General features: G+C 40.3%; 1 protein-coding gene across 1 annotated transcript in view; it reads right to left on the reverse strand.

The window, feature by feature from the left end:
• arid5b (AT-rich interaction domain 5B) overlaps positions 1-19,004 on the reverse strand; it is a 45,951-nt gene that overhangs the window by 13,286 nt on the left and 13,661 nt on the right. Inside the window, exons 2-5 of the mRNA XM_079477182.1 lie at positions 9,497-9,618; positions 8,494-8,698; positions 6,590-6,642; positions 5,083-5,180 (exon numbers count right to left, since the gene is read on the reverse strand). Coding sequence (XP_079333308.1) covers positions 5,083-5,180; positions 6,590-6,642; positions 8,494-8,698; positions 9,497-9,618 — 478 coding nt within the window. The remainder of the gene's footprint in view (positions 1-5,082; positions 5,181-6,589; positions 6,643-8,493; positions 8,699-9,496; positions 9,619-19,004) is intronic.

Here is a 19,004-nt window from a genome sequence, read left to right on the forward strand (position 1 = left end):
ATCTCAGTGTTATTTAACAGGCCGCCCCTGCAGTCGCTTTTAGAACAACAACACCTCACCGTTCCCGCTCAGCTTTCCTCTGTGTGCTGAAATAACTCATGCACAAATAACTGTTGATTTACATAAGCATTACATAATCCCATCGACTCGCATTGGAATAATAACAGTCAGACCATCCAGTGTTGCCACAGTAACGGAAAGAAATTCAAGAAGAAACGTTTGAAGAGCAGATTATATGATGTAAACTCAAGCTTGATCGACCTTCATCAGATCTATATGAATGTGATTTAACACACATGACAGCAGCAGATGTGTGACTCTCGCTGAACCCGATCCAAATAAATGAGAATTTATTTCACAATTGAACAGTTTCTCATCACCACGATGCAAGTATTCCTGGTGAAATCTATAAATATAATCAATATTATTAACATGTACTTTGTTCCTTTGTAAATCACTGCATGTCCCTTTGATAAAAGAATGAGCCAAATATATGATTGTTCTTACTGTAAAGCAAAAAAACCTGATCATTTTAACTTTGCTGTGCTTGTTTAACTGATTCAAAATATAATTCAATAATTGTATATTTACAGTATAAATGAAGAGTTTTTGAAAATCACGTTTTTTATTTGTGGATTCCAGGCAATATCAATCGATCAACAGTTTTGTTTTGGTGAAGTAATACAATTCATGTATTTACTGTATAATATCTATCTCTGTTCTACTTAAAATGTTTATAAAAAAAATTATAATAATATTTCTATACATTTACAACTTATCTCTGTATACTGCGGTAGGCTATAATGAGACTTGCACTTATGCTTTTTGTTGTCCTTCCAATTGATTCCTTTGTTTAGCTCAACTCGCTTTGGATAAAAGTGTCTCTAAATGACCATGTAAATGTTATAAAACATTATATAAAAACATGAATAATAATCTGTTTTGCCGCATACAGTTTACTGTATTTACAGTCACTTCTGTGTATAAGAAATGCCAAAACCAAGGTTACAATGTCAGAAAATCTTGAATACAAAATATAAATGAAGTTATTTTGCAATCATGGTGAAATGTTGGAGTTAGATTCACACCGTCATGAGCGTGCTGTCACTATTTTATATGGCGAGTATTTCTAACTGCTACGCTTCCATGTGTTTGTCACAAGAGGGCGCTACACCCGTCCATCAGACTACACAGAACAGGAAGTGAAACAAAACAAGATCAACTCTTTCAGCTCTATTTTTAGCATGTTTGAGTGCTATCAGAATCTCTCTCTCAGTCCACAAACCATTATAACCAAGACAAACACTTGTCGACATGAAGAATGGGTCTCACTGTGCTGTTTTGGTGCAGAAGAGACGTGACATTACTGCATATTAAACACATCGCCTGATGGAGACTTGACTTTTCATCTGCGCACACAGTAAAGCAAACACGCAGCTTCACATGCTTAATGAATGTTAAACAAACAACCGCAGGACATACTTATTGGACATAATGGAGGTTACAGCAGAGCAGCAGGGCCCGAGGACGGAGAAAACCCCAAAACCTCAAACCAGAGCGTTCAGAAACACATCCGTCCTCACTGCTGGGATCAAACTTCAGCTCTTTTGAGAGAGGGAAACAAATAAAGAACTCGGAGGAAAAAACGTCTTTTCTCCGCAGGGGGAAATGTTGAATTCATCATAGAGAAAACAGACATTGTTCCCTGAGCTTCACATAACGCCGGAAAGGTTTAGTTGAGAATTTGACCCTTGAACTAATCTAGACTGGGGTGGGGTGGAGGGGTCTTTTTACATTTTTGGCCTTTAGACCTGAAATGACCTCCCTCACTCCCTTCAGCCTAAAACCCTTTAACTTTCAAAAGCCAACTTTAATTATTAAACACTACAAATAATGCACAGCCAGCGGTGCTTTCTGTCATATGTACAGACTGACGTCCTCTCCGTGAAATATTGCCTGTGTTGGAATTAGATGTGATGCGGAGAGAATGAAAGACACTTTACTGAGCGGTGATTTAAAGACGTTATATTACAGAGGCGATCTCTTCAGTCCTCAGCCAAACATCCGACTGATAAAACCTACATGAAACAAACATGGAAAATTTAACTACATCCATATTGTGACCGTTACGAAACAAAAAAGTCCTTAAACGCTTCTCATCTCCTCATTCTAAATACACACATAAGTCATCTGTACAGGTTCACACTTTACTCACATTTTCTCTTTAAATACTCATTTCAGAATCAAGTTTTTGTACTGCGTAATATTATATCACTTCATAAAAAAGTGCTTTTAAAGTTAGGACATCTTTGTTATTTTAAGCAGTTGTTTTAAACGTTACACATATCACAGTTTTGACTATTTAACCAATATTTACTCTTTTGTTACATTTATTACATTTTTGGGTAAAGTGACTCACCTCAGAGGAGGCGACAGCTATTGTGTACTAAACAAACATCTTAAATTGTATCTTAAGAACGTTCTTATTTGAATCTTATTTAAGTAAAAAGTTTCAAATGAACGACAGCAGCAGGTCCGCTTTAATGCCGGTTCCTTAATTTCCAGACTGTGTTTGCTTAAATAACACATAACTATTTATTTTGCATTAATATACATTATTCTTATTATTTCATTCTATATGAATTGTATTGAATTGAATAAAAACGACTCGACAGTTATTGACTCTTTGATCTTTGGCACATTTTCCTCAGAACATCATCTTAACCGAGAAGACTCTGACAGATAATTCATCATCTTCAGACTCGTGTTAGTTTCTCTTGTTGAAGAACATGAAAGTGCGGCTGTAAATGGACATGCAAATAATGATGCTCAAGAAATGAGATCACTTGGGGATTTAATGAGGTTTCACATCAGCGTCACAAGCACAATGTCACACCGCTGACAAACACAACATCAGACATACATGTCAATCAATGATGGTCATTACTAACATTGGGTCTTTGTATGGCTCTTGTTTATGATTTTAAGGCCTAAAAAAGCACAGGAATATTGTTTAACCTGCAGTCAGAAACGATGCTGACACACCTCTGGGGACAGAAACAGCTGTTGCAATGCACGCTGGGAAAAAGGCTTCCTTCAAAGACACATCATTAAACTCCACTTATGGAGATGCATTAAAACTCTGTGGTACGGGCTCAGGGTTCAAGGATTGCTCCTGCGAGGCGTGAGGCTACACTCCTTCTAAAGGGCATACAAAAATCAATAGTCAAGTACCGCCAGGATCTTGCTCTGTGCTCCAAGTCCTACAAATAAAAACTGGCAAATTACACTTTACTTCAAAGTATGCCGTTTTACTTTCAAAACCCCACTCGCCGAATCAAAGCAGCCGGTCATGTTGCATTCATAACATGCTTCACTATATTTAGCAATGCAGTATTTAGTGAGCCCTTGCATTACGATGAAAAATCCATTGAAAGCAAGATCATATTTGCATGCGGTCTAGCAAATATTATTCAAACATTACGTAAAGCAATACGCTGTCTGATATGGATTGTGTTTGTGGCAGCGAGTGCATTGAGCAATCGTCCGCGGAGCTGTTTTAAAAAGCATAATAATATCTCACACCGCAACAAAATGGAGCTCAGCGGCAGAAAGACGAATGCTGCACGAGATTCATCTGCAAAGGCATTCACTGTGGAACAAAGATCTTTCTCTCCCTTGCTCTCTCTCTCTTTGGGAAAAGGAAGATTAAATAAATAAGCACGGCCAGATTGATCAGTGGCACTGACCTACATCATTAAACACCAGAGGGGGGGGAATGCCGCAGTCTCTTTCAAGGTTACTGATATCATTTTTATGACCTAATTTGTAATCTACATTTGTTTCTCTTCCTCTGCAACACAAAATCTCTTCAGATAATGAAGCAAATATTACTGACGGAAGACAAACTGTGACAGACATCAAAGGAATTCTTTAGCAAACGTTGCAACGTTTTGTTTCCTCATTCAGACTTTCTTATAAAGAACATCCCGGCATACACGTGTGAACTCTCGTCTGCCGTAAACCAACTGAAGACATTCAGAATACACCGAGAGATGACATGTCTGTTAAAGCGCAGACGCAGTCTTTGTTTGGAATGACTCCATATCGGCTTAAGAAAGCTCGCAGTGAGTTCAGATTCTTCAAAGACTAGGAAGTACTTAACAGTAAGAAATCTTATAAGAACTCGGTTTAACCTAAAGAGGGAGGGAGAGAAAAGATCAAGGCATGTTTGGCTTGTTTCACAGAACTGAGGGGAAAAACCTCAGACATCTTTATTCCCATCTGTGTCCAGGGCAGACGTGTGAGAGGACTTCTATGAAAAGAGCGGACGGATCGACCCATCGCTTCTGATCGCCTTCGTTTACTCAACTAATTCATTGGCTTCTGACAGCCTGTTAATCTCAGAACAGATATATATATATATATATTGGTGCCTATTGACTGGGCCTGAGGTTTGATGATGGGAGAACACAAACTTCACCTGTCCTGTCCTACTTAACCTCTCCAAGAGCCGGTCACAAGACAAACACACGTCACATAAACCTTCAGAACATCACGTACACCTCTCTAGACCAGCCCATAACCTGCGCCATATTCACAATAATGCCGGGCAAAGTGAAATCGATTCATCGCTGGAAGTGACTAAAATATTACACGAGCCAATAAAGTTATTTCATTTCATGGTATTGATGTATTTTATGATGTGGTTCATTTCACTGGATATTGAATAAAAACCGGCTTATGTTAAACAGGCTTGCAGGAGGATGATGGACAACCCAGACAAGGACATACTTGACAGATGAACGTGTCCATTATTTTCTCATAACACATCAAAGTCTGACATCTGTGTAAAAAGAGCTTCACTCGAGGTTCAAAAGAAACAAGCGAGTATAAAACGACTAAATGACTGAATGAGGTAAAATACACAGAATTCAGTCTTTACGTGCTTTTCTTTTATTCTCAACACGTTTCGACACTTATGTTATTAAAAGTGTTTCCTTTCCCCGAATCTCTCAGAGGTTTGAGATTGACAGCTCTTCAGATTGAGTCTTAATGTTTCATATAGCGATATAGACAAACCTCTCATAATGTCGGCGTGTACACGTGGCGGCGCTGGTGCTTCCCGGGTTTCCGCCCAGTTCATCGTATACATTTTTCCACTGCCGGCGAGCCGTGATCTGAAATGAGATTCCATAATCAATGCAGATACATTAATATCCCATTATTTAAATATGTTCTTTGCCGTTGAGTGTTGAACTTATGACGGTCAATTGAGTCGTATTAGAAAGATCTTTTATATTATACACCGACCACACACAGTACATGATGTCTGATGCGAGGTCATTTTGAAACGACACTGATGTCCTCGAACGGAACATCATACATATACAGTCTTTAGTGTCCATGAGAGACCTTCAGTGCATTCAGCGAATGATTTTAAATGGCTGTTTCCTGCAGCTCTTCTCTATAAAACAGACTCCATGGGAAAGCAGATGGAAATGAACGCATGTGAAATATGTGCGATGTTCCAGTATATGAGCCACAGAGATGCGTGAACTAAAATCTTGTCAAACGCAGAAGACTTTAAAAGCGTCTGCAGGTTTGACGCCTTTTATAAACTCCTGCCGTCATAATACTCTCTTAAAAATAAAGCTGCTAAAAAGGTTGTTCACGGCGAGGCCATAGAAAAAAACATTTTTGTTTCCACAATGAACCTTTCAGACAAATGTTCTGTAAAGAAACATCTCCATCTTACTTTTTTATAATCTGAAGAACCTTTTTTGCCACAAAGAAGCTTTTTTCAAACAGAAAGGTTCCTCAGATGTTAAAGGTTCTGTATGGAACCAAAAGGTTCTTCTATGGCAAGAGCGCTGTTATTTTTTAAATGCCCATTGTCAGGTTTCAGTACTCAAGAGTTCAACCCCGTGAGAGGAACTGAATCGGATCTTTCTGAGCAATGTTTCCAATGACATCATGGTGTGTCCTGCACAGTGATGATCTTTACAGATGTCAGAAGCGTCGTGCAGCTGAATGAATCTGAGCTTTGTACTGTAGCCGCTCGGGGACGTAACCGTTAGCGTAGCGCGAGAGAGGCGGCCGGCGCTATCAATACGCCAGATGGGAAGAGAAAATAAGCAACAAGTGTTTTCCTGTTGGCTGATAATCTGCCTTCAGCACAGACATACGAATACTGTAACATTACTGAAACGATCAGAAAAACCCGTTGCGTAGAGGAAACTTGAATGATTTCAGCAGAACAGATGTCAGATAAGCTGCCAAGCAAAGTCCTTTTATTGCACAGTTTTCTCATTGCACAATAACAGTCCCTCAAGAGTCTTAACATGGGCACTGAACGCACCCCGGCCAATTCTCTCCACCGCAAAAAAAAGGGTTACACGTGTTTTCCACTTGTAGATTTGACAACAACTGCGAGCGTTCAGGCCAAATTAGGATCTGAGAGAGTTGGGCGTCCAGGCCGGGGTCAAGTGAACGGCACACGGTACACGGCAGGCTGTTTTGGAGGAATCTTTGAGAGCTGAAGGAAAAAGCACACTGCCAAGGGCACTGGATGTCAAACAATACTCACCACCTCATATCCTCCCAGTTTCTGAGCCGCTTGAAACATAGTCCAGAGGTTTACTGTTAGAAAAAGATTCAGAAGAATAAAGGTCACATTCCCAGAAGAGCAAAATCACACTTCCATACTATTCTTAGTACGAGTACTTTTATTTACAGTATGCAAGCAAAATGACTACAGTCACTGTGACATCTTTCAAACATTAGTATCAGGCAGGTATAATATTCAATATATTTGTGTTAATATTACTTGAATACAAAAAATACCAGTTAACTGACATATAGACACATTAGTGACACAACTTTTGTTTAAACTATTTACAAAAACAAAAGTCAAGTGTAGTAACAGAAACAGTGTTGGTGTGCTGTTATCGGTGAAATATCCAAGCAGATTAGAGAACTGTTTTATAAAGGCATGAACAATATTGACATCAACACAATCTTCAAATCAACTGCTTGTCAAAGATTCATTTCCTTCCCGACTCATTTTCTCTGATTCAGTATTTGAAACTGAACAAGCAGACGTTGACCCATCTCATTATGACTGAACCTGTTGCTATAGAGATGTTTTGGATCTGATACATCAGTTCTGTGTGATTCACATGAAGAAGAATGTAAAACAGACATGTAATGATGAACATGTCATCTGTTCTCTGTGTGTGCATCTTGACATTCACGTTCTCTCAACAGCGATAAATGATCATGATTCTGCATATGCAGTATCAAACTCAAACTGTCTCTATCGTAAAGTACGTTTACACGATAAAAAACAGAAAAGTTTTAACTTTGCATTTTTTGAAATTTGCAGGTACACACGACAGCGTTGTCAAAACGATCTGCATTTACAGGAATCTGGGAAAACGTATAAAAACGCTGTTTTATGTATGCCAGGTTTATACCCTGTATTTATCTAAAAGCACTTTTAATACACTTTGTCGGCATGTATGTGTGTTTATACTAGTCTGTATATAAATACCATTTCTCCGCTGGTGCAGTAAATCTACTTTTTTGCAGGAGAAATGATCATAAGTATGTCACACGGAACAAACATGCAGCACGGAGGCCGCCATTATAGTTTGGGGAATACTCGCGCATGCAAACAAACTGAACGTGTGATATGCATGCGCATGTCGTCATCGTCTATGGAAAACACCGCCTTCAGAGTGGAAACGATAATAACGTTCACTTTGAGACCCAGTCCGTTTTCAATTTCCCAAATGCCGTGGTCGTGTAAATGTACCGCTGAAACTCATACAACTTTTCCGTTTTTAGTTAGAATCAACAACCCAAACAAGAGATTCAATTTGTGTGCGCATGTCATAAAGAGCACGCTGTATTCTTCCATCAGACGTTGTTTTAAATTCAAGCTGGATTTAATTTGTTCATATTCATATACAGATATTCTGATGCTTTGTCTGAACGCAGAAGGCAGAGATCTTCATGCATCTTCAGAGTTTGTTATTGATGCGTGGCGTGTTTTGCAGGTCAGAGCCGGATATCTTCAGGAGACCCGCAGAGCTGACTGGGAATAATTGCATTTTGTTGACCTACTTTGCAATCCTGCAATATAAATCGCACATGCGTGCTGTTTAGAGTCTCTGTGTTTGGTGTGAACTGAAAACTAAGTTTGAGCTTTGTGAATTTCACTCTCCATGTGTCTGCTGGCTTCAAGAACGTCTACATTAAATACAAGTGTACTCCCAAAAGTTAAAGGGAATTCTGTCATCGTTTATTCCCTCTCATGTGTTTGTCTTTAGTGGAACACGAAAGAAGATATTTTGAGGAATGTCTCAGTGGCTTTGTGTTCACACAATGGAAGTCAATTGGGTTCAGTGCTGTTTGATTTCAGAAAAGGTTCTTCTGTGTTCTGCAGGAGAAAGTCAAGAGTCGTGTCACAGCAGAAGCTAAACTTACTCTGTTTGAAGCCCAGGTATGGTATTCTCTCGATGGGGCTTTTTCTTTCTTTCATGTACTTGTAGAGCGCCACCAGAAAGGCCTGTTCATCCGTGTGACACTCCTCAGGTGTCTCCATCCGCTGTTTCTCCTCACCTGTGATTCTCTTACAGCTGCTGCCGGCGCTCCTCGGCTTCCACACACCCGGTTTTGAGTCCACCTTCACCTGAACGCCACACAACAAGAGAAAGAACAGAAGAACGATGAAGAACACAACCGGAAGATCCAACGACAGAGGATATATCCTACAAACCCCTGTTTCTTAACCAAGATTAAACCGCAAAATATGTCAAACTAGTTTGCATTTCTTGACTTGTTCCCTCCAGTCTGACTCAATCACACGGATTGGTCATATCGATTGTTCTCAGATCAGTGAAAAAGGACGTGACGCAACAATAGACGCTGTGCATTTCAATCACACACGGCGAGCCCTCAAAGACTTTAAATAGCTGTTGTGACCCGAGCGTGAGCGTGTGAGAACTGTTCCAGAATCAGTCTTTCAGTGTCATGTACTGCAGTCACGGCTGGCCCACACACGTCTGTTTGTCCATCTGTTCCTGATAATCAAGAGAGCTTATTTTCCTAAAGAAAACATCAAGGCCAGCGGAATAGGTCAAGAAAAATAAAAAAACAACGTTCATGTTGACATGAATAAAAAACAGTTTCACGTGCTTTGGTTGTATTCATGTGATCAATAAACACACGCCACTTGTTTCTGTAATTAGACATTATCACAGTTGTGTTGTTATGATGTGAGTGAGTGAGTGAATAAACATCAACAGCGATTAGTTGCGATGGCACTGATTTGAGTATTGCCGGCTCTAAAGTGATGTGTCAGGTGATGTCCTCTTCTCTGGATGGGCAATTCTTGGTGAAAAAACCTCAGTGTAGTGGTCAAGAGCACATGGTGGTGTCATCTGTCTGCAGTATATCAGTGCGCTGTGATGTCTAATGAGTGCACTACCTTGACAGGTGACTTGTTCTCCACGGCACTGCTGGCCTCTTTAGCTCCGCTCTGACCCTGCGAGTCTCGTCTCTGACAGATGGAGAGCCTCTTCTTTCTGGGCCGGCCCTTCAGGTTGGGTGCTGTAGATGACAGGACATCACTTACAGACATCTGAATACACCCACGCCCCGTAAAGAACACTGACGTCCACTCCAACACAGAAACAGGACATGACAACACATACATACATTTAAAATTCTCTGCTTTCATTCTGGATATTTTTACTTTGGACGCAATTACGAGGAAATTCTGTCCCTCACTGTTACACACATGCACACACAGATATCATTATCTAGAAATCCAGAAGTCATTATTTATCCTAAAGCTGCTAAAAACCTGCGGTGATTTAAAATCAGTTGACAAAATAAAAGTGAAGGACGAGAGTGAAACAATCACTCATACATCATCACGGCACAGGGGGAGAGATGCTGTGCTTTCATTAGAAACTGGGTCTCAGTGGCTATGTTGGCAGTAGATCGTAAGCTTATTACCACCGCACACTACATACTGCATAATATTTTATTATACAGTAATAACAGTACGATCACCTCACACATCATCCATCCTTATAAACACTTCAGTTTTATACTTCATTACTGTCACATGACCTAGTGCGTGGTGTTTATAGAACAAGCAGGATCATTCTAATAAATAATATCTGATATCAGCAGTCTCCCGGTGAGCAAGCCAACACGGCCCTGTGGCGAGGAACCCAAACTCCAAGGAGAAATAAATGGCCTCGGGAGAAATCAGACTCAGCCGGGAGGACCAGTCCTCCTCTGACGTGTCACAGCTGCCCTCACTGACTCTGATTTAAAGTTCCTGAGTAAATGTTTATGAATAATAGGGAGAGATTATTAGTTCTGATTAAGGAAATCTCTAAAAGGTCTAATTTCTCATTTTGAATGTTGATCTAGTTTAGCTTTCGGCCTTTTTACTATCTGCTTTAATTTATTTCTACATGTTTTATATTGCTTTATACGTTTAATCGGTTTTCATTTTAATGTTTTAACCGAGCGTTTATTTATTTGTGACTGATCTAGAATTTATTTCAGCGTATCGAGAAATCAACTTTCTTATCTTCTGTTTTCCAAATATGTTCTGAAAAAACTCTTACAACCAGATCAAGTCCGGCAGACCCATCGAAGGGTCCAAAATCCCAACAGCAGCGGCACCGCGGAGAGGACAGGTGCAGAGAACGGGTTCAGTGAGGTCGCCCGGCCAGCACTGCATTCCATACGCTGAAGATTAAATCATCGTCAAGGTTACTGAGGACCGCGCTCACAATGATACACTTGATCTTCAAACAAAGCATCGACACCGGCCAAATGATATCTTGTTTGAGAAAAGATTGATTATCTAAACAGCTTTTGCTGTTATGTTTCGGTGTTTTCTCATTACAGCACTGTTTAATATTGAATCTGGAGCTGGCAGTAATGAGGTCATCAAATGAGTCCATTTGCTCATAAATAAACATTTATGTAAGAAGCCTTTTTGTCACCTTGGCAACAGGCAGGTTGTTTACTTGGCTGCTGTTCCTATGGCAAACACATTTGTACAGACGTCCGTGGGCTCTGCTTACGTTCAGGGAGGAAATAAGATGCTTCTTTCTCAAATGTCACTTTTCTTTTGTTATTGACAATAATTCGCACACACACAGACAAATATGAAAAAAAGGATTTAATTCAGGCTCTGTGAGTGATGTTTTACTCATCAGCTCTTTTAAAATGATCTGTGGGATCACAGACGCTCTAATCTAAAATATACACCACCTCTAACTTAAGACGTCACATAAATGAAACCGAACACGCTGAGATATTTCTCACGTTTTACAATGTTAAGTATGGATCTTTATGCTTGAAGACAAGACATTGTATAACTGAATGTGTAACATCAGAATATTAAGCGTGAGTTTGTTTGACACGCGCTGCAGTCACTAATATTACAGTCAGATTTAACTATAAACCTCGCTCTGGTTATGAAACAAATAATTATGGCAGAATAAAACTAAATGCAAATGCAATGTAAAGTACATCGGTCACTTCTGTCACTGTGGTTACAAGAGTAAAGACTGTAATAAATGCTGACGGCTGTTCTCTGTCCATAACAAACACTTTTGGATTATTGTACACAGATTGATTCGTGAGTCACATCTTTAGTCATTTCTTCATACACGTGTACAAAGACACTGAATCCACAGAATGACACATCATACGGTGTCACAGTTATATTACTGATATTATCTTGCCTGAAATGAAGTCTGCTGTAGCTCAAAGTCAAAATCAAACTCATTTGAGTGATGTCTAATATATGTTCTTTTTAACAATTTCAGCAACCGAAATGTATTATTTATTGATATAATTGCATTCTATTAGCCATAAGCAAAACTAAAGACAGCTTTTCTCTGTTTTGTAAACTGACGAGAACAACAACATGATGCTTCAGTGTTACACACATCGTGTAGAGATGAGCTCATCTGTGGCCAGTTTGTTTGCAGTAATCCGAAGGATTTACACCGAAGCTGAACGATGTAAAGCTGAGCAAAACTTCTCTACATTCTTTCCAGAGTCATTAGAGAGCTCTATGGGGTCTCTGAGCGATCAAAAAGATCTGCTTGTGCAGTCCTGTGGTCTTGCTTTTCTCTCCGAGCAAATACGTTTGAAGTGGATCTGTGGATTCCCAGAGATTTGGCCTGAAACCTTTGTGGTGGATAGAAGTTTTAGAGGAATCTGAACGAGTCTCAGCCTCGCCTCCGTCCACACACACACGCTACAGTACAGGAACTAGTACAGTATGTTTACTTTTCACTTTTGTAATGTGCTGTATTCCTGATTCAGTCAGAAAATAAATGCAGAAACTTGATATTTATATCATTTAGTTGTCAGATTTTGTTTTCCCCTGTATGATGTTAGCAGACAGTTATTAAATGTATTGAAATCTATGAGATCTAACTTTTGGTTTAAAATGATGCAGAAAAATGAATGAAGAGGTTATAGCCGTACACGCCCCTCTGCCAGTCCAGTACCGCCCATCTTTCATCACATCCGCTGCAGTTCATTCAAGCATCCCAGCACACGTCAGCGCACTCGTATACAGTATGACAGAAACATTCAGATCCATAATCCAGAATAAAGATCCTCATCAGAGACTAAAACAGTTAGCACAGTGTTCTTTGTGTTTTTCTCTATTGCCTTTCCACACACAGAATTGATTAAGAATCAACATTCACTTTCTGAAAACACAGCAAAAGCTCTGTGATCCTCTGACTGCTGTGTGTGATTTAATCCAGCACTACACAGCAGATGGCACTGCGAGGTGCAGAAGGAGCAAAACATACAGGATGAATAAATGATATCGCTGGAGTTAAATAATGCTGCGCGCGTCCAGATCGCATCTGACACAGCCGTGCCTCTGAAGGGTCTGAATCAGCAGCAGTCGACTTCTGCCGCGCTCAGATTGAACAGACTGAAGCAAACAATGAGTCAATGTCACAGCGCATTCACTCTCTGGGGGGGGGGTGTATGCGGCGCGAGCGCATGGATGACGCGCACATCAAGGTCACATGTTAATTCAGGAGAGCGCAAGCGGTCCGGTCACACGCAGGCGCATGCCGGAGGACCACTGGACACACACGTGTGTGATTTATTTATCTGAATTGTTTATGAGAATGCTGCATCAGCTCCATCCCTCACCCTGCGTCACTCCTCCCATCTGAAAAGTGTTATAGGTGGTTGCTAGGGCATTGTGATGCAGTTGCTAGGGTAATTCCTATGTGGTTTCTAGGGCATTTAAAGGGCTTGATTAATTGTTCGGGTTGGTTGCTAGGGTGCAGCTATTGTGTTTTAGATGCTTGCTAGTGAGTTGCTAGGGTGGATGGTTGCTACTCGGTCAAAAGCGATCACCTCCAGCTCACTATGGAGCTCTGCTCTGTTGATACAGTATGACTCGGTTCCTCTTTCAGTGTACATCTGATATTCTTGCCTTGTTTTATCATCTCAAGGTCAAACATTATGAGCCCTGACAGTTTAGACAAGTAATAATACACCTGAGTCACATGATCTGTGATGTCATATCAATAAAACATGCTTTAAATCAGGTTACATGTTTCATCTGCTATTGTTATACGTACCAGTTTTAAGCAGAACCATAAATCAACCAGCCATCTTAATGTATCCTTTCTGTTCTTAAGAAATGCCAAGAGATACGTTACAGCCGCCAAATGATGTATTGTGGGTAATAAAATAAAGCGATGTAATAGAATCAGGTTGTTTTGTTGTGCTAGTGAGTCGCTAGGGTTATTCCCATACCAGCTTTAAACCTGCAAACTCAGATTCTGCTATTCTGACCGTCATCTGATCTCTTAAAATAATCTCTCATTCATCACACAGTCTGTGTGTTTTAGTGTAGGTGAAACAGTTCAACACTGAAGAGCGTCACGAGCACATGCTGTGTTAGTACAGACTGAAGAATATTGACAGTGTTACTGAATTATTTACAGCCGTCATGTTACTGTAGAGGAGTCTCCATGACAGTCAGATGCCCTCTAGTGTTACTGCGAGGAATCACACACACACACACAGTACTGTATTACACAAACAGTCAATATCGCCAATGTAGCAGAAGCGCTTTAACCTCATGCTGTCATGACCTCATAATAAATAATGTAGTTGACTAATGGAAGCACCCTGATATCCCGTACAGATTCTATTAAATATGACGTGCCCTTTTATAACGGCTCTAGTTGTCATGAAAATAACGCTTAAAACAGCCTTCATTTTCATATTTTATTTAATAAAAGAATTGAGTGAGATAACAGATAAAAACGATTTAATTAACTCGAGTATTAATGACAAGTTGTATGATGGTTTTGAGGGGTCTATTTGATGGTTATGAGGGGTCTATTTGATGGTTATGTGGGGGGGTTAATAAAATAAGCACTTACTGAGATCACCGTCACCTCAACCTGTTCACATTTGACCTGATCTGCAAAAAGAAAATATAAAAAAGCTAAAAGCCAGCTCCGTTATCCAAACGCCTCCCGACCGCCAGCTGGTCATCGGGAGCGCCGCCTCCTGAAAGCTGCTGGCACCGGGCTCGGCCTTGGCGAGTGTGGAACGAGACGCTACGAGTTTATAGACATCCAAATTAACAGTGGATGCTGAACAACAGATGCACGGTCACCCGATCCGGCCCCTCTGCGTTTATTTAGTGTCTCTTCCATGTGCTGGATTACATCCTCATTTAGACACACAGTCATGACTGTAAGCACGCGCCCACCGTCTCAAGAAGACCATCAGGACCATTCCTCACTGAAAATGCTAATATTGCCTTAAAACAATCCGGCGAGGTCTTGAAATCTCAGAGCAATCAATTCCATGCAAACAGTACTATGAATTATTCTTATTGTATACAGTATATAATTCATAGTATAGTATAATATGATATAGTATACAGTGTTCCGTGTATAATGTAGTGATAATAAATAGTTAAATATCTCAAAACAACAAAAAACTTCCAGGACAATATATTTAAACCATAATGTAAATATGTGTTCTAAACAACACGATGATTAAATTATAATCTTACATGAAAATATTTAACAACCTATTTTTGTATTTAAATACATAGAAAATATTTGTGTAATAAATACGTGGCAGAGACTTGGGTAAACAACGAATGGCTTTGTGTTTTCGAAGAAGATGCAATAATGCACAAAAGCACTTCATCCTTTAGTAAATTCATCAAACTAAATTGCATGATCCAAAGGGAGGGCAGAGAGCGCAGTGCACATTTGCATAAGAATTGCTGATGCAACCACATTAGCGGCAGCGCAGCGCGAGCACAGAGCGACTGACAGATGAATCCCGCGGGAGAAAATAAAAGGCCAGCATGTGCCACAGACACTCCTCTCTATACTGTGTGTGTGTGTGAGAGAGATCAGTCCACTTATATAAACTAGCTGTTCATCATCTCATCTGTGTGTTCAGTCCGGGTGCTTGCGGTGGTCCTGAGGTGGTCGGGGGGATACAGCAGGTTACAGATGGCAACTCATATGTTGCAGTATCAGTTTCCTCACACTGCACACCAGACACATTATGGTCATGATACAACACTTGCCAGATGAGAAATATTCAATGGACCAAAATGAACCCTTCCATATTACACGCTCAACACACTTCACCATTTCACAATCATCAGATTATTTAGTCAAAACTTGCCCATAACACGGATGAGATCTCATTCATATCTCCTGAGAGAAAGAGTTTGAAATGTGTCATAAAACAATGTGCCTGTCACGAGAGTTTGAGAAGAGACGTCAACAGATTTGTGTCGTCTGCAATCAAAAGTCAATATTATTGAAGATCAATATCAACTGAGATTATTTGACCTCTACAATCTAAAGTACGTTCATTTACGCTGATTTTAACAACAGTCTCATTTGTTTTTCAATTTCTTGATCAGCTGTAGGAGAAACACGAGAGATCTGATACTTAAATGAAGCACAACTCAGCAATACATGTTTCTCTGGGTGTGTGTGTGCGTGTAGAAGAAACAGAGTTTGTTCATTGCTGCAGATATAATGTGAATTCCACGCTGGCTGTGATTTCCAGGGAGACGGTGAGCTATAGAAAGGATCTGCTTCAGAAACTTTGATTTGCACTGAATATAATTACACAGCACAGCGTGTGCTTTTTGTCCAAGTCAACACCAAAGGGGGTTATTTCACAAGCTCACGTTGTGTCTCCGGCATTAATGATTTTCATTAGCACACAACTAAAACTAACGTCTACGCAATTCTACTGCACACTTCATGTGACCTTTATTTTAATATAAACATTCACGCTCGCATAAAGGTCCCAGATTAATCCTTTAACTCTTAACCTATAAGAACTTCAAAGGATGACATTGAGGGGGTAGAGACTTCACCCAGGATAGTTATTGGCCAATTACTAGTCATTCTTATATTTACATTATACATAATTACTGTTGGACCCAGTACCACAACATCCCCATGATGACCTTACGCCCCGACACCACGTTGTCCCCTCATGACAACCCCGCGCCCAGGTACCACGCCGTCCCCGCCGTGACAACCCCGCGCCCAGGTACCACGCCGTCCCTGCCGTGACAACCCTACTCCGGGTACCACCGCATCCCCCCAGTGACAACTGTACCCCTTTGCCACAATATCCCCGTGACAACCGTAGATCCCATACCACTTCATCCCTGTGACAACCTCGCACCCCATAAAAACATCATCCCCATGACAACCGTGGTTTTGGCTGAGCATGTGTATTTGGCAGAATCTTAACAGAACTGTGATGTCAGAGCTCTCTGTTATAGTTGAGCTGTATGAAGTGATGTGATGGAATAAATTCAAACACAGAATGTTAGTGTCTCATTTAAAACTGAGCAATGTGCCAGTCAGCAGTTAAAACGTCTCCTTCTTCTTCATTTTTTTAAATGATGAGATAAGTTATGGACATCTGTTCTCGTTTAAGGATCACCTTGTACCCAAAGGAAATGCTTTAATTTCAGTTCTCTTTTAAGCATTTCTTCAATCATTCTGAGAGGTTATTTTTAAGACGGTTGGTTTACTTACTTACATTTCTAAGTTTGGTTGATTTAAGTTGAGAATTGTTTTTCTGAGATGTACATCAGGTGTTTCTGACTGCATCAGACAAAGGTCTCTGGCCAACCTCAGTGTATTTCCGAAAACTAAAGAGGAAATTGAACTCCATTCCACGAAGCTATACACATTAGCTGTAAGATAAACTCTGTGTTTATATGTCCATCTTCAATATCATGGGAATGTCATCCTGGAATTTCATGCCATAACCTTTCGAACACACAGTTACATTCCATAATCTTTTCAATGCAAGGACCTTTGTGAAAACAGGCCAGCTCTCTCCACAGTGTTGAGTTTTTATTTGCATCTTATCCACAGACACTTAACAAACTCTTTATAATACAAAGACAAAGTGTTAAAGTCCCAGAGAGATAAAAAATGACAATGCCTATTTTTCATGAAATATTGTAAACAGTTTATCAATGTGGGTCATTCTCTTATTAAAATCGTGTGCCCTCATCATCTTCAGTAAAATGCACTTCCTTCCTGTAATGACTCTCCATCTTAAATGATGGCTTGGGCGGAGCATCCGTTAACTCCTCCCCTTCAACTGTCGGTCTTCATTTTTGCATTTCCAAATCGCAATCAAATCAAATCGCAGAGAAAGAGGAAAGCAACGTCCACTATTTTCTCATTAGAAATTCCATTTCATTCAGAAATGCGTCAAAATACGGAAGTAAAAGCTATCGCATCTTCCGGTTCATGGGGACTTTAACTCCATGAACGCCCCACTGAATCCACCAGCAGATCCAGCTCACCTCACGAGCTCAAGACACGCCCCTCATCTTCCCTAGAGGGAATCCCATGTAAAGAGGGCAGCCCAAGCCCCTCCCCCTTCCACTCAAATCTTTAGCCCCTCCCTCTCTGTGCCAGCGTTCACAATGATATCATTTACATATCACTGTCAGGATCTGAATCAGCAGCTTTCTCATCTTTGGCAGGAGTCGGCGCTGTTAACCTGCCTCGGGCCCTGCGGGAGCACAGACGTTTGTTTTACAGGAATGGATCTGCTCCGCTGGCCGATGGTGGAATTTACATAATTTTCCATTCATTTCCATATACTGTAAATATATATATAAAGAATACATTTGAAATGTAAATGTGACACAGAGAATAGACATCGGTCAGGATATCGGGTCAATGCTTGACTTCCTCTTTCAGATATGACTTTGTTTAAAGGGGAGTTCATTACGGTCAGTAAAGAGGAATCATAAACAGTGAGGGGCTGACTCCTGAGCTCTTAAAGGAACACGTCACACAATATGCAAACACAGATCACTCCTTCACCTGAGATCTCAAAACGAATCTTGTAAGAAAGGAAAAGATATGTGGGTGGTGATTTATACTGCCAAAATCCAAAAGGACGAGGAGGGTATCAAAAAGACTACATATGAATCACATGCTATATTTTGACCCTTCTTAAGTCATTGAGTGTTCATTGGAACATCATTTACTCAGCCGCACGGCATCCAAAGCATTTTGACTTTTATTTTTCAGCTGAACACAATCAGAGTTCTTTCTAGTTTTGAGTGGGGGCTCAAGCTAAATGTATGTTAAACGTTTCATTTTTTGAGCTTCTTTAGCAATCACGCCATGTAGAAATGAGGACAGACTGGATTTTTAGGGCTTCGTACACTTAACAACACAAGGAAGAAACTCTAATTGTGTTTAACTGAAGAAACAAAAGGGAAGTCACAGACACCTAGAATGGCATGATGAGCGCAAATGAAAAGGAAAGGATTTTCAAGTGAACCTGTTCTAGTAATGACTAAACAAGGACAAACTTCTGAACTCTTGCTCAGTGCTGAAATGAAGTGTTTCCATAGGCGTGGGGAA

This window comes from Barbatula barbatula (genome assembly GCF_947034865.1).
Source record: "Barbatula barbatula genome assembly, chromosome: 16".
In the NCBI taxonomy this organism is placed as follows: Eukaryota; Metazoa; Chordata; class Actinopteri; order Cypriniformes; family Nemacheilidae; genus Barbatula; species Barbatula barbatula.